The sequence below is a fragment of the Coregonus clupeaformis genome, unplaced genomic scaffold (genome assembly GCF_020615455.1).
Source record: "Coregonus clupeaformis isolate EN_2021a unplaced genomic scaffold, ASM2061545v1 scaf0146, whole genome shotgun sequence".
Lineage (NCBI taxonomy): Eukaryota > Metazoa > Chordata > Actinopteri > Salmoniformes > Salmonidae > Coregonus > Coregonus clupeaformis.
In genome coordinates this window covers 36,541-59,167 of record NW_025533601.1, presented here as the reverse complement: position 1 = coordinate 59,167, position 22,627 = coordinate 36,541, and the positions used below count along the sequence as shown (strand labels likewise).

General features: G+C 46.5%; 1 protein-coding gene across 7 annotated transcripts in view; it reads left to right on the top strand.

The window, feature by feature from the left end:
• LOC121542754 (protein MTSS 1-like) overlaps positions 1 to 21,703 on the top strand; it is a 125,183-nt gene extending 103,480 nt beyond the window's left edge. For 2 of the 7 annotated variants that reach the window (XM_045213739.1, XM_045213737.1), the window contains 6 exons: positions 144 to 273; positions 2,435 to 2,545; positions 8,648 to 8,902; positions 9,262 to 9,423; positions 9,820 to 9,985; positions 19,705 to 21,703. In XM_045213739.1, the coding sequence (XP_045069674.1) occupies positions 144 to 273; positions 2,435 to 2,545; positions 8,648 to 8,902; positions 9,262 to 9,423; positions 9,820 to 9,985; positions 19,705 to 20,342 (1,462 nt within the window). In that variant the 3' untranslated portion in view covers positions 20,343 to 21,703. Of the gene's footprint in view, positions 1 to 41; positions 274 to 2,434; positions 2,546 to 8,647; positions 8,903 to 9,261; positions 9,424 to 9,819; positions 9,986 to 19,704 lie in introns of all 7 variants that reach the window. The other 5 variants (XM_045213736.1, XM_045213735.1, XM_045213740.1 and 2 more) reach the window with 3 other exon arrangements.
• Positions 21,704 to 22,627: the final 924 nt, after the last annotated feature.

The window sequence follows — 22,627 nt, the reverse complement described above, 5'->3', positions numbered from 1 at the left end:
CCACCTGTCTGTCTGTCTCTCCACCTGTCTCACCCTAACAGCAGTCTGAACAGCATAAACAGTAGTGACTCTCGCTCCAGCGGCACATCCCACTCTCACTCCCCCTCCTCCTCCTCCTCCTCCTCCCACTACGGCTGCCGTAGCTCCACCCTGCCCCAGCAGGCCCCGGCCCGACTGTCCTCCATCTCCTCCCACGACTCAGGATTCATCTCCCAGCCAGACGCCTACACCTCCAAGTCACCATCACCCATGCCCCAGGAGACTCTACCGCAGGTAAGACTACAGAACACTACACTACACCACCAAGTGGTAGGACCCTACTACCTGTACATTGAACTCTATACCCTACGATTAAACCTCCATACCTTCTGAAACTGTCCACCAGCTAAGTGAATCGACAGTTTAGTTTAAGGCAGTGTCCTGTCCCAGGCTAACTGTGTAGCTCAACAATAAATATATTACGATCGATGGGTCCTCATGAGACCTTTGACCTCCTTATACATCGTATATGAGAGACACTAGCCATCCCAGGTTGCTAGGAACCCCCTGCTCCTGAGGAGAGGGGCTTGGGGAGGTCAGTAACTGGTCTGGCTGTTCCACAGACCAGTCCTGGCAGTACCCCCAGGTGAACTACCAGAGTCCTGGGCAGACCGAGGATTCATCAGTCTGCTCAGCCGAACACACATAGAACACACGTCCACTTCTATTTACTCAGTCAGCTACAGATACAGTTTCCATCCAAGCCTCTCCGACTTCCTCTCTGAGTTCCTCTTTAGGAACAGCACAAAACCCTCTCTTACTACTAGAAAACTAATCTGTCTGGGTGTGGATTACGCTTTCTAGATGATTGGGGATATTATACAGCTACTATAGTAGTCATAAACCCTCCTGATGTTATGGTCAGGGGAAGAGCTTGGTTCAGAAGACTACAGGGTCAGCCAAGGTTGACCACATGAGCAGGCCTTGGTGTTCACCCTTGGAGTCTATTAGTCATATAATGTGGTCCTCTGTAGCTCAGCTGGTAGAGCACGGCGCTTGTAACGCCAAGGTAGTGGGTTTGAACCCCGGGACCACCCATACGTAAAAAAAATTATGCACGCATGACTGTAAGTCGCTTTGGATAAAAGCGTCTGCTAAATGGCATATTATTATTATTATTATAATGGGTCTTAGAGAGCCATAACCCTGATCCCAAACCATCCTGGCTCAGTCCAAGTGGCTATCAGAGGGTGTAATTAGCCCTTAACCCCTCAATTTAGCTCCTGACCCACACCGCTTTGGGTTCAACCTTGAATATGGTGGAGAGTGGTGCTAGAGTAAAGGGGAAGGATGGACGGATGGGTTTGGGACTCAGCTATAGTTGAGGTTTGTTACAAGGCCAACTGCCAGTCTGGAGTAGAGTTCCCCCTTTCCTCTGTTAGGTCACTGTACTGAATAAGGTCTCAGAGGGACGACCACTAATGCTACCGCACCGCAACTCCTAACACAAACACAGTGAACCACCAGGAGAATACTACCACTGGGCTTTGCTTGGCTAGCTTTAAACGCTTTAAACATATGCTTTGTAACAGACTGCCAATCTGCTTCTCCCCGTGCTCTCTACAAGGAGAGGACGGTTCATGCCAAATTATTCTATCCTCTGGTTCACGTCTCACTTTGTTTGGCAACAGCTCATTTCACCCTGAAACTCGGTGCTAACTTTACTGCTGGTAGCCTTTGAAACATTGTCTTCAAACGTGCTGCAGCTCACTGACTGATCGACGCCTTCTAACGTCTTTCCTGCTGTTCTCTCTTTATCTGCTGACTATGCTACACGGCTTCCTCTCCTTTATGTGTTGTGACTGTGTGTGACTGTGTGTGACTGTGTGTGACTGTGTGTGACTGTGTGTGACTGTGTGTGACTGTGTTGTGACTGTGTGTGACTGTATGTGACTGTGTGTGACTGTGTTGTGACTGTGTGTGACTGTGTTGTGACTGTGTGTGACTGTGTGTGACTGTGTGTGACTGTGTTGTGACTGTGTGTGACTGTGTTGTGACTGTGTGTGACTGTGTGTGACTGTGTTGTGACTGTTGTGACTGTGTTGTGACTGTGTTGTGACTGTGTTGTGACTGTGTGTGACTGTGTGTGACTGTGTGTGACTGTGTTGTGACTGTGTGTGACTGTGTTGTGACTGTGTGTGACTGTGTTGTGACTGTGTGTGACTGTGTGTGACTGTGTGTGACTGTGTGTGACTGTTGTGACTGTGTGTGACTGTGTGTGACTGTGTGTGACTGTGTGTATGTTCATATCCGGTAACTCAAACCCCTCTCTTTTTTACACCAAAACTCTTTTCTCCCATCTTGTGCACTTCGTTCGGCCTCTGTCGTGCCTGTGTGTGTGTCTGCTCCCTCCCTCTGTCTGCCTCCTGGCTCCTTCCTCCTGCTGTTCCTCCAGCCTTGCTCCAGCTCTGGCTCGTCTGAGGCCTCTGAGACCTGCCAGTCAGTCAGTGAGTGCAGCTCTCCCACCTCCATGGGCTCTGGAGGGCCTCTGGCTGCAGCTGACAAGGTGAAATACTCCCTCCATCCCTCCCTTGAAAGGAAGCACCCCTTCCCATGATAGACACCCTACCCCTCCCCTTCCCATGATAGACACCCTACCCCTCCCCTCTCATGATAGACACCCTACCCCTCCCCTTCCCATGATAGACACCCTACCCCTCCGCTTCCCATGATAGACACCCTACCCCTCTCCTCTCATGATAGACACCCTACCCCTCCCCTCTCATGATAGACACCCTACCCCTCCCCTCTCATGATAGACACCCCTACCCCTCCCCTCTCATGATAGACACCCTACCCCTCCCCTCTCATGATAGACACCCTACCCCTCCCCTCTCATGATAGACACCCTACCCTACCCCTCCCCTCTCATGATAGACACCCTACCCCTCCCCTCTCATGATAGACACCCTACCCCTCCCCTCTCACGATAGACACCCTACCCCTCCCCTCTCATGATAGACACCCTACCCTACCCCTCTCATGATAGACACCCTACCCCTCCCCTTCCATGATAGACACCCTACCCCTCCCCTCTCATGATAGACACCCTACCCCCTCCCCTCTCATGATAGACACCCTACCCCTCCCCTCTCATGATAGACGCCCTGCCCTCCCCTCTCATGATAGACACCCTACCCCCCCCCTCTCATGATAGACACCCTACCCCTCCCCTCTCATGATAGACACCCTACCCCTCCCCTCTCATGATAGACACCCTACCCCTCCCCTCTCATGATAGACACCCCTACCCCTCTCCTCTCATGATAGACACCCTACCCCTCCCCTCTCATGATAGACACCCTACCCCCTCCCCTCTCATGATAGACACCTTACCCCTCCCCTCTCATGATAGACACCCTACCCCTCCCCTCTCATGATAGACACCCTACCCTACCCCCTCCCTCTCATGATAGACACCCTACCCCTCCCTCTCATGATAGACACCCTACCCCTCCCTCTCATGATAGACACCCCTACCCCTCCCCTCTCATGATAGACACCCTACCCCTCCCCTCTCATGATAGACACCCCTACCCCTCTCCTCTCATGATAGACACCCTACCCCTCCCCTCTCATGATAGACACCCTACCCCTCCCCTCTCATGATAGACACCCTACCCCCTCCCTCTCATGATAGACACCCTACCCTCCCCTCTCATGATAGACACCCTACCCCTCCCTCTCATGATAGACACCCTACCCCCCCCTCTCATGATATACACCCTACCCCCTCCTCTCATGATAGACACCCTACCCCTCCCCTTCCATGATAGACACCCTACCCCTCCCCTCTCATGATAGACACCCTACCCTCCCCTCTCATGATAGACACCCTACCCCTCCCCTCTCATGATAGACACCCTACCCCTCCCCTCTCATGATAGACACCCTACCCCTCCCTCTCATGATAGACACCCTACCCCTCCCCTCTCATGATAGACACCCTACCCCTCCCCTCTCATGATAGACACCCTACCCCTCCCCCTCTCATGATAGACACCCTACCCCCTCCCTCTCATGATAGACACCCTACCCCCTCCCTCTCATGATAGACATCCTACCCCTCCCCTCTCATGATAGACATCCTACCCCTCCCCTCTCATGATAGACATCCTACCCCTCCCCTCTCATGATAGACACCTTACCCCTCCCCTCTCATGATAGACACCCTACCCCTCCCCTCTCATGATAGACACCCTACCCTACCCCTCCCTCTCATGATAGACACCCTACCCCCCCCTCTCATGATAGACACCCTACCCCTCCCCCTCTCATGATAGACACCCTACCCCTCCCCTCTCATGATAGACACCCTACCCCTCCCCTCTCATGATAGACACCCTACCCCTCTCCTCTCATGATAGACACCCTACCCCTCCCCTCTCATGATAGACACCCTACCCCTCCCCTCTCATGATAGACACCCTACCCCTCCCCTCTCATGATAGACACCCTACCCCTCCCCTCTCATGATAGACACCCTACCCCTCCCTCTCATGATAGACACCCTACCCCTCCCCTCTCATGATAGACACCCTACCCCTCCCCTCTCATGATAGACACCCCTACCCCTCCCCTCTCATGATAGACACCCTACCCTCCCCTTCCATGATAGACACCCTACCCCTCCCCTCTCATGATAGACACCCTACCCCTCCCCTCTCATGATAGACACCCTACCCCTCCCCTCTCATGATAGACACCCCTACCCCTCCCCTCTCATGATAGACACCCCTACCCCTCCCCTCTCATGATAGACACCCTACCCCTCCCCTCTCATGATAGACACCCTACCCCTCCCCTCTCATGATAGACACCCTACCCCTCCCCTCTCATGATAGACACCCTACCCCTCCCCTCTCATGATAGACACCCTACCCCTCCCCTCTCATGATAGACACCCTACCCCTCCCCTCTCATGATAGACACCCTACCCCTCTCCTCTCATGATAGACATCCTACCCCTCCCCTCTCATGATAGACATCCTACCCCTCCCCTCTCATGATAGACATCCTACCCCTCCCCTCTCATGATAGACACCCTACCCCTCCCCTCTCATGATAGACACCCTACCCCTCCCCTCTCATGATAGACACCCTACCCCTCCCTCCCTCTCATGATAGACACCCCTACCCCCTCCCCTCTCATGATAGACACCCTACCCTACCCCTCCCTCTCATGATAGACACCCCTACCCCTCCCCTCTCATGATAGACACCCTACCCCCTCCCTCTCATGATAGACACCCTACCCCTCTCCTCTCATGATAGACATCCTACCCCCTCCCTCTCATGATAGACACCCTACCCCTCCCCTCTCATGATAGACATCCTACCCCTCCCCTCTCATGATAGACACCCTACCCCTCCCCTCTCATGATAGACACCCTACCCCTCCCCTCCCCTCTCATGATAGACACCCTACCCCTCCCCTCTCATGATAGACACCCTACCCTACCCCTCCCCTCTCATGATAGACACCCCTACCCCTTCCTCTCATGATAGACACCCTACCCCCTCCCCTCTCATGATAGACACCCCTACCCCTCTCCTCTCATGATAGACATCCTACCCCTCCCCTCTCATGATAGACACCCTACCCCCTCCTCTCATGATAGACATCCTACCCCCTCCCCTCTCATGATAGACATCCTACCCCTCCCCTCTCATGATAGACACCCTACCCCTCCCCTCTCATGATAGACACCCTACCCCCTCCCCTCTCATGATAGACACCCTACCCCTCCCCTCTCATGATAGACACCCTACCCCTCCCCTCTCATGATAGACACCCTACCCCTCCCCTCTCATGATAGACACCCTACCCCTCCCCTCCCCTCTCATGATAGACACCCTACCCCTCCCCTCCCCTCTCATGATAGACACCCTACCCCTCCCCTCTCATGATAGACACACTACCCCTCCCCTCTCATGATAGACACCCTACCCCTCCCCTCTCATGATAGACACCCCTACCCCTCCCTCTCATGATAGACACCCTACCCCTCCCCTCTCATGATAGACACCCTACCCCTCCCCTCTCATGATAGACACCCTACCCCTCCCCTTCCATGATATACACCCTACCCCTCCCCTCTCATGATATACACCCTACCCCTCGCCCCATTGCTGTAGCCATCCAGGTGTTCCACCCTCTCCATACCCCTCGACCCACCCAGGTGTTCCACCCTCTCCACACCCCTCTACCCACCCAGGTGTTCCACCCTCTCCATACCCCTCTACCCACCCAGGTGTTCCACCCTCTCCATACCCCTCTACCCATCCAGGTGTTCCACCCTCTCCATACCCCTCTACCCATCCAGGTGTTCCACCCTCTCCATACCCCTCTACCCATCCAGGTGTTCCACCCTCTCCATACCCCTCTACCCATCCAGGTGTTCCACCCTCTCCATACCCCTCTACCCACCCAGGTGTTCCACCCTCTCCATACCCCTCTACCCACCCAGGTGTTCCACCCTCTCCATACCCCTCTACCCATCCAGGTGTTCCACCCTCTCCATACCCCTCTACCCATCCAGGTGTTCCACCCTCTCCATACCCCTCTACCCATCCAGGTGTTCCACCCTCTCCATACCCCTCTACCCATCCAGGTGTTCCACCCTCTCCATACCCCTCTACCCACCCAGGTGTTCCACCCTCTCCATACCCCTCTACCCATCCAGGTGTTCCACCCTCTCCATACCCCTCTACCCACCCAGGTGTTCCACCCTCTCCATACCCCTCTACCCATCCAGGTGTTCCACCCTCTCCATACCCCTCTACCCATCCAGGTGTTCCACCCTCTCCATACCCCTCCACCCATCCAGGTGTTCCACCCTCTCCACACCCATCTACCCATCCAGGTGTTTCACCCTCTCCACACCCCTCTAGCTCACCCAGGTGTTCCACCCACAGCTTCCTTTCACCTATCTCTGATCCCTGCTGTTACATATATAGTCTCATGGGTCATCATGGTCATCATGGTCATCATGGTCATCATGGTCATCATGGGTCATCATGGTCATCATGGTCATCCATCATGGGTCATCATGGGTCATCATGGGTCATCATGGGTCATCATGGTCATCATGGTCATCATGGGTCATCATGGTCATCATGGGCATCATGGGTCATCATGGTCATCATGGGTCATCATGGTCATCATGGTCATCATGGTCATCCATCATGGTCATCATGGTCATCATGGGTCATCATGGTCATCATGGTCATCATGGTCATCATGGGTCATCATGGTCATCATGGTCATCATGGTCATCATGGGTCATCATGGTCATCATGGGTCATCCATCATGGTCATCATGGGTCATCATGGTCATCCATCATGGTCATCATGGTCATCATGGGTCATCATGGTCATCATGGTCATCCATCATGGTCATCATGGGTCATCATGGGTCATCATGGTCATCCATCATGGTCATCATGGTCATCATGGGTCATCATGGTCATCATGGTCATCCATCATGGGTCATCATGGGTCATCATGGGTCATCATGGGTCATCATGGTCATCATGGTCATCATGGGTCATCATGGGTCATCATGGTCATCATGGGTCATCATGGGTCATCATGGGTCATCATGGTCATCATGGTCATCATGGTCATCCATCATGGTCATCATGGGTCATCATGGTCATCATGGGTCATCATGGTCATCGTGGGTCATCATGGTCATCATGGTCATCATGGGTCATCATGGTCATCCATCATGGTCATCCATCATGGTCATCATGGGTCATCATGGTCATCCATCATGGGTCATCATGGGTCATCATGGGTCATCATGGGTCATCATGGTCATCATGGTCATCATGGGTCATCATGGGTCATCATGGTCATCATGGGTCATCATGGTCATCATGGTCATCATGGATCATCATGGTCATCATGGTCATCATGGTCATCCATCATGGTCATCATGGGTCATCATGGGTCATCATGGTCATCCATCATGGTCATCATGGTCATCATGGTCATCATGGTCATCATGGGTCATCATGGTCATCATGGTCATCATGGGTCATCATGGTCATCATGGTCATCATGGTCATCCACGTACATTTCAGAATTCAGAACAAGAGTCTGGTTTGTCAATCAGGATTCATTTTCTTAGTTTATTCTTAGTTTATTTGTGTTCTGGAAATGTTGACTTATATCTATTTCATTCATCAACTTTTATGTTGTGTTTCTGATTGTGTTGTTTTATTATCCTGACCATATTGTGTTGTTTTATTATCCTGACCATATTGTGTTGTTTTATTATCCTGACCATATTGTGTTGTTTTATTATCCTGACCATATTGTGTTGTTTTATTATCCTGACCATATTGTGTTGTTTTATTATCCTGACCATATTGTGTTGTTTTATTATCCTGACCCTATTGTGTTGTTTTATTATCCTGACCCTATTGTGTTGTTTTATTATCCTGACCATATTGTGTTGTTTTATTATCCTGACCCTATTGTGTTGTTTTATTATCCTGACCATATTGTGTTGTTTTATATCATTTGACCAATTTCTACAATTTTGTGTTTCTACGTTTGTTTGTGTTTGTGTCATTCCGTTTCCCTGCTCACGCTCAGTTGTTTAACGGGTATGACCACTACGGGGATCATCATCATTCAGACTCTCCCTACCTGACGGGAAGGGGTTCAGGCCTGGGGGGGTCCTACCCCTTCTTCCCTCCCTCCTCCCACTCCTCCTCCATCACCTCCTCCTCCTCCTGTCCGTCCCAGTCGTGGTCCAGGCCGGGCTCGGCGGCCCTTCTACCTAAATACCCTCATTACTGCACTCTGGGGCCTAACATGGTCCCCACCTCTAAAGTGCCCAGCTGGAAGGTTGGTTGTTGGTTCACTCCTCATCATGTCCTGACTCCTTGTGTTCCTAAAACACAACATCAACATCTATTCCCACTCATTATGTAGGACCCACTCAATTATTATTCAGTTATTATTATCATTATGTTACATCAGAGTGCTAAATGACTGTTGGATGACTGCAGGGCGATATACAACATAGTCCTCTACATGTTTCATTGGTAGATTTCAAGATGAATTCCTGGAGAAGATCGTGATAATAGTTCAGAATCCCCAGCTGCCAGGGTCTTCAGAGGCCCATGATTAAAAAACATAGCCAGGGATACCAAGGTCTGTGTAGAGGAGGTGAACTCCGCTATGTTTCTGTGTGTATCCTGTAGGACTGGGCTAAGCCAGGACCCTACGACCAGCCCATGGTGAACACCCTTAGAAGGAGGAAGGACAAGGAGCCTGCACCAGCAGACATCAGTTCTGTCCCACTACCAGCTGGAGTCATCCCAGCACCAGAGAACAGGAGTCTACCACTACCGCCACCCTACAAGGTCAGCTGGACACATGCTTTCATCCAACACCATTTTTCTTGAAGTGTGTGTGTGTGTGTGTGTGTGTGTGTGTGTGTGTGTGTGTGTGTGTGTGTGTGTGTGTGTGTGTGTGTGTCCGTCCATCGTGTGATTCAATGTCTGTGTTATATTGATTGTTTTGTCTTTATGCTGAAAAAAAGAAGGATTACGTTTTCTAACCCAATCTAATGTGTGTGTGTGTGTGTGTGTGTGTGTGTGTGTGTGTGTGTGTGTGTGTGTGTGTGTGTTCCGTCCATCGTGTGATTCAATGTCTGTGTTATATTGATTGTTTTGTCTTTATGCTGAAAAAAAGAAGGATTACGTTTTCTAACCCAATCTAATGTGTGTGTGTGTGTGTGTGTGTGTGTGTGTGTTTAGGTGTGTGAGATGGAGGCCCATGAGGAGTTGACCCTGGCCCTGTCCAGAGGTCTGCAGCTGGACTCACAGACACAGCGTTCCAGTAGAGACTCTCTACAGTGTTCTAGTGGCTACAGCACCCAGAGTACCACGCCCTGCTGTTCAGAGGACACCATACCTTCACAAGGTAACACCCACACACTACAGCACCCAGAGCACCACGCCGTGCTGTTCAGAGGACACCATACCTTCACAAGGTAACACCCACACACTACAGCACCCAGAGTACCACGCCGTGCTGTTCAGAGGACACCATACCTTCACAAGGTAACACCCACACACTACAGCACCCAGAGTACCACGCCCTGCTGTTCAGAGGACACCATACCTTCACAAGGTAACACCCACACACTACAGCACCCAGAGTACCACGCCGTGCTGTTCAGAGGACACCATACCTTCACAAGGTAACACCCACACACTACAGCACCCAGAGTACCACGCCGTGCTGTTCAGAGGACACCATACCTTCACAAGGTAACACCCACACACTACAGCACCCAGAGTACCACGCCGTGCTGTTCAGAGGACACCATACCTTCACAAGGTAACACCCACACACTACAGCACCCAGAGTACCACGCCGTGCTGTTCAGAGGACACCATACCTTCACAAGGTAACACCCACACACTACAGCACCCAGAGTACCACGCCGTGCTGTTCAGAGGACACCATACCTTCACAAGGTAACACCCACACACTACAGCACCCAGAGCACCACGCCGTGCTGTTCAGAGGACACCATACCTTCACAAGGTAACACCCACACACTACAGCACCCAGAGCACCACGCCGTGCTGTTCAGAGGACACCATACCTTCACAAGGTAACACCCACACACTACAGCACCCAGAGCACCACGCCGTGCTGTTCAGAGGACACCATACCTTCACAAGGTAACACCCACACACTACAGCACCCAGAGTACCACGCCGTGCTGTTCAGAGGACACCATACCTTCACAAGGTAACACCCACACACTACAGCACCCAGAGCACCACGCCGTGCTGTTCAGAGGACACCATACCTTCACAAGGTAACACCCACACACTACAGCACCCAGAGTACCACGCCCTGCTGTTCAGAGGACACCATACCTTCACAAGGTAACACCCACACACTACAGCACCCAGAGTACCACGCCCTGCTGTTCAGAGGACACCATACCTTCACAAGGTAACACCCACACACTACAGCACCCAGAGCACCACGCCGTGCTGTTCAGAGGACACCATACCTTCACAAGGTAACACCCACACACTACAGCACCCAGAGCACCACGCCCTGCTGTTCAGAGGACACCATACCTTCACAAGGTAACACCCACACTACAGCACCCAGAGCACCACGCCGTGCTGTTCAGAGGACACCATACCTTCACAAGGTAACACCCACACACTACAGCACCCAGAGTACCACGCCCTGCTGTTCAGAGGACACCATACCTTCTCAAGGTAACACCCACACACTACAGCACCCAGAGCACCACGCCGTGCTGTTCAGAGGACACCATACCTTCACAAGGTAACACCCACACACTACAGCACCCAGAGCACCACGCCGTGCTGTTCAGAGGACACCATACCTTCACAAGGTAACACCCACACACTACAGCACCCAGAGTACCACGCCGTGCTGTTCAGAGGACACCATACCTTCACAAGGTAACACCCACACACTACAGCACCCAGAGCACCACGCCGTGCTGTTCAGAGGACACCATACCTTCACAAGGTAACACCCACACACTACAGCACCCAGAGTACCACGCCGTGCTGTTCAGAGGACACCATACCTTCACAAGGTAACACCCACACACTACAGCACCCAGAGCACCACGCCGTGCTGTTCAGAGGACACCATATCTTCACAAGGTAACACCCACACACTACAGCACCCAGAGTACCACGCCGTGCTGTTCAGAGGACACCATACCTTCACAAGGTAACACCCACACACTACAGCACCCAGAGTACCACGCCGTGCTGTTCAGAGGACACCATATCTTCACAAGGTAACACCCACACACTACAGCACCCAGAGTACCACGCCGTGCTGTTCAGAGGACACCATACCTTCACAAGGTAACACCCACACACTACAGCACCCAGAGCACCACGCCGTGCTGTTCAGAGGACACCATACCTTCACAAGGTAACACCCACACACTACAGCACCCAGAGCACCACGCCCTGCTGTTCAGAGGACACCATACCTTCACAAGGTAACACCCACACACTACAGCACCCAGAGCACCACGCCGTGCTGTTCAGAGGACACCATACCTTCACAAGGTAACACCCACACACTACAGCACCCAGAGTACCACGCCCTGCTGTTCAGAGGACACCATACCTTCACAAGGTAACACCCACACACTACAGCACCCAGAGCACCACGCCGTGCTGTTCAGAGGACACCATACCTTCACAAGGTAACACCCACACACTACAGCACCCAGAGCACCACGCCGTGCTGTTCAGAGGACACCATACCTTCACAAGGTAACACCCACACACTACAGCACCCAGAGTACCACGCCGTGCTGTTCAGAGGACACCATACCTTCACAAGGTAACACCCACACACTACAGCACCCAGAGCACCACGCCGTGCTGTTCAGAGGACACCATACCTTCACAAGGTAACACCCACACACTACAGCACCCAGAGTACCACGCCGTGCTGTTCAGAGGACACCATACCTTCACAAGGTAACACCCACACACTACAGCACCCAGAGCACCACGCCGTGCTGTTCAGAGGACACCATATCTTCACAAGGTAACACCCACACACTACAGCACCCAGAGTACCACGCCGTGCTGTTCAGAGGACACCATACCTTCACAAGGTAACACCCACACACTACAGCACCCAGAGTACCACGCCGTGCTGTTCAGAGGACACCATATCTTCACAAGGTAACACCCACACACTACAGCACCCAGAGCACCACGCCGTGCTGTTCAGAGGACACCATACCTTCACAAGGTAACACCCACACACTACAGCACCCAGAGTACCACGCCGTGCTGTTCAGAGGACACCATATCTTCACAAGGTAACACCCACACACTACAGCACCCAGAGTACCACGCCGTGCTGTTCAGAGGACACCATACCTTCACAAGGTAACACCCACACACTACAGCACCCAGAGTACCACGCCGTGCTGTTCAGAGGACACCATACCTTCACAAGGTAACACCCACACACTACAGCACCCAGAGCACCACACCGTGCTGTTCAGAGGACACCATACCTTCACAAGGTAACACCCACACACTACAGCACCCAGAGTACCACGCCCTGCTGTTCAGAGGACACCATACCTTCACAAGGTAACACCCACACACTACAGCACCCAGAGTACCACGCCGTGCTGTTCAGAGGACACCATACCTTCACAAGGTAACACCCACACACACTGAGAAAATATGCAAAAGCATGCATGCCCTGTAGCGCCATATCATTCTGTGTAAATATGTCAAGCATTCTAATAGATGCTGTCTCTATACCAGGTATGTGTCTGGTAAGACTATGATATACAGTGCATTGGGAAAGTATTCAGACCCCTGGATTAAATTGTTGTTTCTTTCATCAATTTTTGCAAAGATATTAAAAATAATAAACTGAAATATTACATTTACATAAGTATTCAGACCCTTTACTCAGTACTTTGTTGAAGCATCTTTAGCAGTGATTACAGCCTCAAGTCTTCTTGGGTATGACGCTACAAGCTTGGCACACCTGTATTTGGGGAGTTTCTCCCATTCTTCTCTGCAGATCCTCTCAAGCTCTGTCAGGTTGGATGGGGAGCGTCGCTGCACAGCTATTTTCAGGTCTCTCCAGAGATCTTCGATCGGGTTCAAGTCCGGGCTCTGGCTGGGCCACTCAAGGACATTCAGAGACTTGTCCCAAAGCCACTCCTGCGTTGTCTTGGCTGTGTGCTTAGGGTTGTTGTCCTGTTGGAAGGTGAACCTTCGCCTCAGTCTGAGGTCCTGAGCGCTCTGGAGCAGGTTTTCATCAAGGATCTCTGATCTGAGAGTCCTTTAGGTGCCTTTTGGAAAACTCCAAGCAGGCTGTCATGTGCCTTTTACTGAGGAGTGGCTTCCGTCTGGCCACTCTACCATAAAGGCCTGATTGGTGGAGTGCTGCAGAGATGGTTGTCCTTCTGGAAGGTTCTCCCATCTCCACAGAGGAACTCTGACATGCACTGTCAACTGTGGGACCTTATATAGGCAGGTGTGTGCCTTTCCAAATCATGTCCAATCAATTGAATTTACCACAGGTGGACTCCAATCAAGTTGTAGAAACATTTCAAGGATGATCAATGGGAACAGGATGCACCTGAGCTCAATTTCGAGTCTCATAGCAAAGGGTCTGAATACTTATGTAAATAAGGTATTTCTGTTTTAAAAAATTAAGACATTTCTAAAAAGTTCTAAAAACCTGTTTTCACTTTGTCATTTTGGGGTATTGTGTATAGATTAATGAGGGGGAAAGGAATTTAATCAATTTTAGAATAAGGCTGTAACGTAACAAAATGTGGAAAAAGTCAAGGGGTCTGAATATTATCTGAATGCACTGTAGGGATGTAATATAGGGATGTATTATAGGGATGTAATATAGGGATGTATTATAGATATGTAATATAGAAATGTAATATAGATATGTAATATAGGGATGTAATATAGGGATGTAATATAGATATGTAATATAGGGATGTAAATAGGGATGTAATATAGATATGTAATATAGGGATGTAATATAGGGATGTAATATAGATATGTAATATAGGGATGTAATATAGGGATGTAATATAGATATGTAATATAGATATGTAATATAGGGATGTAATATAGATATGTAATATAGGGATGTAATATAGATATGTAATATAGATATGTAATATAGGGATGTAATATAGATATGTAATATAGATATGTAATATAGGGATGTAATATAGATATGTAATATAGGGATGTAATATAGATATGTAATATAGGGATGTAATATAGGGATGTAATATAGGGATGTAATATAGATATGTAATATAGGGATGTAATATAGATATGTAATATAGGGATGTAATATAGGGATGTAATATAGATATGTAATATAGGGATGTAATATAGATATGTAATATAGGGATGTAATATAGGGATGTAATATAGATATGTAATATAGGGATGTAATATAGGGATGTAATATAGATATGTAATATAGGGATGTAATATAGGGATGTAATATAGAGATGTAATATAGAGATGTAATATAGATATGTAATATAGATATGTAATATAGGGATGTAATATAGATATGTAATATAGGGATGTAATATAGGGATGTAATATAGATATGTAATATAGAGATGTAATATAGAGATGTAATATAGATATGTAATATAGAGATGTAATATAGGGATGTAATATAGATATGTAATATAGATATGTAATATAGGGATGTAATATAGATATGTAATATAGGGATGTAATATAGGGATGTAATATAGATATGTAATATAGAGATGTAATATAGAGATGTAATATAGATATGTAATATAGGGATGTAATATAGATATGTAATATAGGGATGTAATATAGGGATGTAATATAGATATGTAATATAGATATGTAATATAGATATGTAATATAGATATGTAATATAGAGATGTAATATAGATATGTAATATAGAGATGTAATATAGATATGTAATATAGGGATGTAATATAGATATGTAATATAGATATGTAATATAGGGATGTAATATAGATATGTAATATAGGGATGTAATATAGGGATGTAATATAGATATGTAATATAGGGATGTAATATAGGGATGTAATATAGGGATGTAATATAGATATGTAATATAGGGATGTAATATAGGGATGTAATATAGGGATGTAATATAGGGATGTAATATAGGGATGTATTATAGGGATGTATTATAGGGATGTAATATAGGGATGTAATATAGGGATGTATTATAGGTATGTTATATAGGGATGTAATATAGGGATGTAATATAGGGATGTAATATAGGGATGTAATATAGATATGTAATATAGGGATGTAATATAGATATGTAATATAGATATGTAATATAGGGATGTAATATAGGGATGTAATATAGGGATGTAATATAGAGATGTAATATAGGGATGTAATATAGATATGTAATATAGAGATGTAATATAAGGATGTAATATAGATATGTAATATAGGGATGTAATATAGGGATGTATTATAGGGATGTATTATAGGGATGTAATATAGGGATGTAATATAGAGATGTAATATAGGGATGTAATATAGATATGTAATATAGAGATGTAATATAAGGATGTAATATAGATATGTAATATAGATATGTAATATAGGGATGTAATATAGGGATGTATTATAGGGATGTAATATAGGGATGTAATATAGATATGTAATATAGAGATGTAATATAAGGATGTAATATAGATATGTAATATAGGGATGTAATATAGGGATGTAATATAGAGATGTAATATAGGGATGTAATATAGGGATGTAATATAGGGATGTAATATAGGGATGTAATATAGGGATGTATTATAGGGATGTAATATAGGGATGTAATATAGGGATGTAATATAGGGATGTATTATAGGGATGTATTATAGGGATGTAATATATGGATGTAATATAGGGATGTATTATAGGGATGTTATATAGGGATGTAATATAGGGATGTAATATAGAGATCTAATATAGGGATGTAATATAGATATGTAATATAGGGATGTAATATAGGGATGTATTATAGGGATGTATTATAGGGATGTAATATAGGGATGTAATATAGGGATGTTATATAGGGATGTAATATAGGGATGTAATATAGATATGTAATATAGGGATGTAATATAGGGATGTATTATAGGGATGTATTATAGGGATGTAATATAGGGATGTAATATAGATATGTAATATAGGGATGTAATATAGGGATGTATTATAGGGATGTAATATAGAGATGTAATATAGAGATGTAATATAGGGATGTAATATAGATATGTAATATAGGGATGTAATATAGGGATGTAATATAGGGATGTAATATAGGGATGTAATATAGATATGTAATTTAGATATGTATTATAGGGATGTATTATAGGGATGTAATATAGATATGTAATATAGGGATGTAATATAGGGATGTATTATAGGGATGTTATATAGGGATGTAATATAGGGATGTAATATAGGGATGTAATATAGGGATGTAATATAGATATGTAATATAGGGATGTATTATAGGGATGTATTATAGGGATGTAATATAGGGATGTAATATAGGGATGTAATATAGATATGTAATATAGGGATGTAATATAGGGATGTATTATAGGGATGTAATATAGAGATGTAATATAGAGATGTAATATAGGGATGTAATATAGGGATGTAATATAGGGATGTAATATAGATATGTAATTTAGATATGTAATATAGGGATGTATTATAGGGATGTAATATAGATATGTAATATAGAGATGTAATATAGGGATGTAATATAGATATGTAATATAGATATGTAATATAGGGATGTAATATAGATATGTAATATAGATATGTAATATAGATATGTAATATAGGGATGTAATATAGATATGTAATATAGGGATGTAATATAGGGATGTTATATAGGGATGTAATATAGGGATGTAATATAGGGATGTAATATAGATATGTAATATAGGGATGTAATATAGGGATGTAATATAGATATGTAATATAGGGATGTAATATAGGGATGTTATATAGGGATGTAATATAGGGATGTAATATAGGGATGTAATATAGAGATGTAATATAGGGATGTAATATAGGGATGTAATATAGGGATGTAATATAGAGATGTAATATACTGTAGATATTTATGCCATGGCATTGTTGAATACTTTTTTCTGATTAGCTTTCTGAAGGGCATTCTAGAGCGTGCATTATTTCTTTATAACGCACGGTATATCAGCAAGGTAGAATTCAATGGCTATAGTTAATTCTTACATGTTCTATGGTTGAGCTGCTTTTTAAAGCAAAAGTCCAATTGAAAACATTATTGGCATTGTTGAATTAGATTTTCATAATGGAACGCTACTGATTGTTTTTTAGCTAAACTAGCAAGTATGTTTGTTTGGTTACCACGTTAACTACTGTAGCTATGGAGTAAACTTGCTATCTACTTCAGTGGATGTTGAACACATTTCTACCTGGCAAATGAACAAATCTCTAGCAGCAAATGTGTGAAAGTAAAGCCATGGTATAAAAGAGATAATCAACTCGGGGCTCTATGCGTTCTATGGAAAATAATGCAACACTGTCCCAAATAGCAAAAAAAAAGTCCCCCCGCTTGCTATTTCCCGCGGTCGCTACGCCCGAGGCTATAAATTCCAGAAGGAATTTGTTTTATATGCTAGGCTATATTTTCGAGGCAATACCAACTGTCCCTTTGTTAAAGCGATGCCACTCCCTAAACCACTTCATACAGTGTTGATCACTGTCATTAAGGGTGACATTGTCGGTGGTCGTGAAGCCATTTCTAGTCTATTGTATTGAGGTCATTAAATACAGCCTACATTCCAATGTAAATGTAATTCCATGCATGGCCTGTTTATTTCTTCAAACTATGTTCAAATCGAAGCCACAGTCAATGTTGCAACTTGCTATATACATTTCAATGAATAGCCTGCATTGCTAGACTTTAGGAGCCCATAGCCATTTAATTGGGGGGATGTCAGCCTTTTGAACTGTGACCTCAGATAGTGGAGGGTAAACTCGAACTACCCCCTTTTTACCCTCCTTTGCTAAGTAATGTTATCTGCATTAAGATATACATAGGCTGCTACGGTCTGTGGTTTCTACTCTCCTTTGCCAAAAGAGAAATGCACACTACTTACAGTAGGTGGCAGCACCTCTTAAACCTTCACAGAAGAAGCCGGAAAGCCCAACGTCATCAACAGGAAGTTAGTAACCATCCTCCCTCGAACGTGGTAGTAGCTATAGAATCTGCAAGCTTGTGATGTTTTTGTTTTGTTTTTGATACTCCAAGATTCTCCATTAACGAAGAGTATGTGATACATTTCATTATAATTCTTGCTAAATATCACATCCATAAAATGAAATTTTTATGGATTTATTTTTATTTTTAAGGGAGACTTATCGTGACACATCTTCCATAGAACGCCTAGTCCCTTGTTGATTATCTCTTTATCCCATTATCCCATACAAAAATAAAATAAAACTACATTATGGACTATTTTATTTTTGCTTTTGCCTTGGACCCCAGGAAGAGTAGCTGCTGTCTTGGCAGGAACTAATGGGGATCCATAATAAACCCCAGGAAGAGTAGCTGCTGCCTTGGCAGGAACTAATGGGGATCCATAATAAACCCCAGGAAGAGTAGCTGCTGCCTTGGCAGGAACTAATGGGGATCCATAATAAACCCCAGGAAGAGTAGCTGCTGCCTTGGCAGGAACTAATGGGGATCCATAATAAACCCCAGGAAGAGTAGCTGCTGCCTTGGCAGGAACTAATGGGGATCCATAATAAACCCCAGAAAGAGTAGCTGCTGTCTTGGCAGGAACTAATGGGGATCCATAATAAACCCCCCAGGAAGAGTAGCACCCCCCAGGAAGAGTAGCTAACATTTCTCTCTCTCTCTCTCTCTCTCTCTCTCTCTCTCTCTCTCTCTCTCTCTCTCTCTCTCTCTCTCTCTCTCTCTCTCTCTCTCTCTCTCTCTCTCTCTCTCTCTCTCTCTCTCTCTTTTAATTTTTTCTCTCTCTCCCCCTCTGTGTTTATTCCAGTGTCAGACTACGACTATTTCTCCATTGGAGGGGACCAGGAGGTTGACCAGCAGGAGTTTGACAAGTCCTCCACCATCCCCCGTAATAGTGACATCAGCCAGTCCTACCGTAGGATGTTCCAGTCCAAGAGACCAGCGTCGACCGCCGGCCTACCTTCCACGGCTGGCCCCGTCATCATGACCCCTGGGGTCGCCACCATCCGCCGCACGCCCTCCACTAAGCCCTCTGCTCGCCGCGGGATCACCGGCCCCATCCCCATCCGGACCCCCGTCATCCCAGTCAAGATCCCCACCGTGCCTGGCCTAGTGGGGGGAGGATTCCCTGGGGAGCTGGGGCTTCCTGGAGGATCAGGAGTAGGGGCGGAGGAACCAGAGGAGGCCCAGAGCCCTGAGTCTCCAGCCCAGGGAGAAGAGGGGGAGCTGGGTGTACTTCCCCTGGCGTCCTGGAGTGGTCAAGCAACCACCAACCCTCCCCTGGCCCCTCACCAGCCTGTGTTCCAGTGTCAGGGCGAAGGGGGGTCCCTGGAGGATGGGGAGGTTATGGATGGTCAGGGGGGAAACATGCTGCTGGCTATCCAGAGAGGGGTCAAGCTGAAGAGGACCAATACCAACGATCGCTCAGCGCCGCGCATCGCATAAGAGGAGAGCCACAGTGGCACCATGCAGCATCAGAGGAGGGTAGCCTGCCTAGCTGTACCTAGCTAGCCTACCACCTGCCCATTGAGAGGACAGACAGGACAGAACTCATGTCCACTGCGCTAAGGGGGGTCTCCTGTATAGTACTTACCGTCCACCTGCCTCACAGACAGACAGACAGGACAGAACAGAACAGAACTCAACTCATGTCCATTCCAAGTGATGCTGTGTGTGGTGACAGACAGAGCTCTGAACGTCATCTCAGACGGTGCAGAAGGTGGTCTCCTTGGACAGACAGTGAAGCAGCACAGAATGTTTCTTTTCAAGATGAAAAACAGACAATTATGTTATCTTTTAGTTCTGAATATGTAAATAATTATGCATGTTATTTTCTATTTTTTGCTTCCTGGGCCCAGTTCTGTTGACTCTAATCCTCCCACCCCCATTCCTCCCCACCTCAGTTCTGTTGACTCTAGTCCTCCCACCCCATTCCTCTCCACCTCAGTTCTGTTGACTCTAGTCCTCCCACCCCATTCCTCTCCACCTCAGTTCTGTTGACTCTAGTCCTCCCACCCCCCATTCCTCTCCACCTCAGTTCTGTTGACTCTAGTCCTCCCACCCCCATTCCTCTCCACCTCAGTTCTGTTGACTCTAGTCCTCCCACCCCATTCCTCTCCACCTCAGTTCTGTTGACTCTAGTCCTCCCACCCCCATTCCTCCCCACCTCAGTTCTGTTGACTCTAGTCCTCCCACCCCCATTCCTCTCCACCTCAGTTCTGTTGACTCTAGTCCTCCCACCCCCATTCCTCCCCACCTCAGTTCTGTTGACTCTAGTCCTCCCACCCCCATTCCTCCCCACCTCAGTTCTGTTGACTCTAGTCCTCCCACCCCCATTCCTCCCCACCTCAGGTTCCAAGGTGCCAAATTATTTGAAGCTATTGAAAGGACTGTTTTAGATTTATTGTGAAGATTGTTGCATCTTAGTGTGAGAACTATCAGGAACACTTGGTATGTGAACCGATTTCATGTTTCATTTTCATATTTTCAGATCTACAATACACAATAGCTCTTGTAATAGGGTTTATGTTATGTTCAGTATTTAAGCTGTTTTTAATAGCATGTGTTTGCCAGTTAAGCAATAATCTCTTGGTAACAACTTACTTTTACATTATACTGTACATTTCCACAATTCAAATGTGTGCCATGATGGAGCTAATAAAACTGTCACTATCACCAATACAGACAATAATACAACATATGAGAAAGGGAAGGTTGACTTATTATGGGGCGGGGTGAATGGTGTACAGGGTTGAGATGTTTTGCCTAGAAGAGAAATAAAGGTTGCATTTGATTATGTCATGTTATTATTAGGTTTGTGATTCTTTTTTAATGGACATTTCTGTTTTCCGTCCGCGTGATGAAGCCTCACCTCTGTAAAATTACACTGTTTATTCCACCGGCGAAGTGGCATAGCTATCACAACAGGCTCAAACTAAAGCGTTTCATATCAAGGATCGATCCAGTATACTCCTTGTGAGAATTCATTGTAATTCGATAACTTTTAAATCCCTGCTTGAATTAGATTTCAGTTGGAAGCGCTGAGCTGTAGCAGCAGATCGAGGCCTAGGCTGCGTCCCAAATGGTATCCTGTTCCCTATATAGTGCACTAGAGAAATCAATGTGTAACAAAGTGTAAATACTGTCTTGATGAGAAAGACCAGACCAGGAACACGTTTAGGAATTTATTCTCTCTTCAGCTCTTTATTTCTCTATTTGTGTACTAACTGTACTCGGAACGGATCTGGTTCTGTCGCTGTACTCGGAACGGATCTGGTTCTGTCGCTGTACTCGGGAACGGATCTGGTTCTGTCGCTCTACTCGGAACGGATCTGGTTCTGTCACTGTACTCGGAACAGATCTAGTTCTGTCACTGCATGCGTGTGTTTTGATAATGTTTTGGACCTGTATATTAGGTCCATTATGAGTGCAGTTCTGATGTATGTGCTGTGATGTTCCAGAGGACTGTTCCACTACTATACTGCCCTCACCTTCACTACTTCTCTTCTCTATATCTACATCTATAGATGAAGCTCTTATGGTGCTTTTCAAGGAACCAAATTGCCCCATATGCAATTGAATATCTCCAGAGCACGGACAAACTATTCATGATTACCGTATAGATCAGAAAATGCCAAGCTAGCAGGCCAGTTGAGTTGTAGTGTAATGGCCGCTACAGATTACTGGGCCACAGATTACTGGGCCACAGATTACTGGGCCACAGATTACTG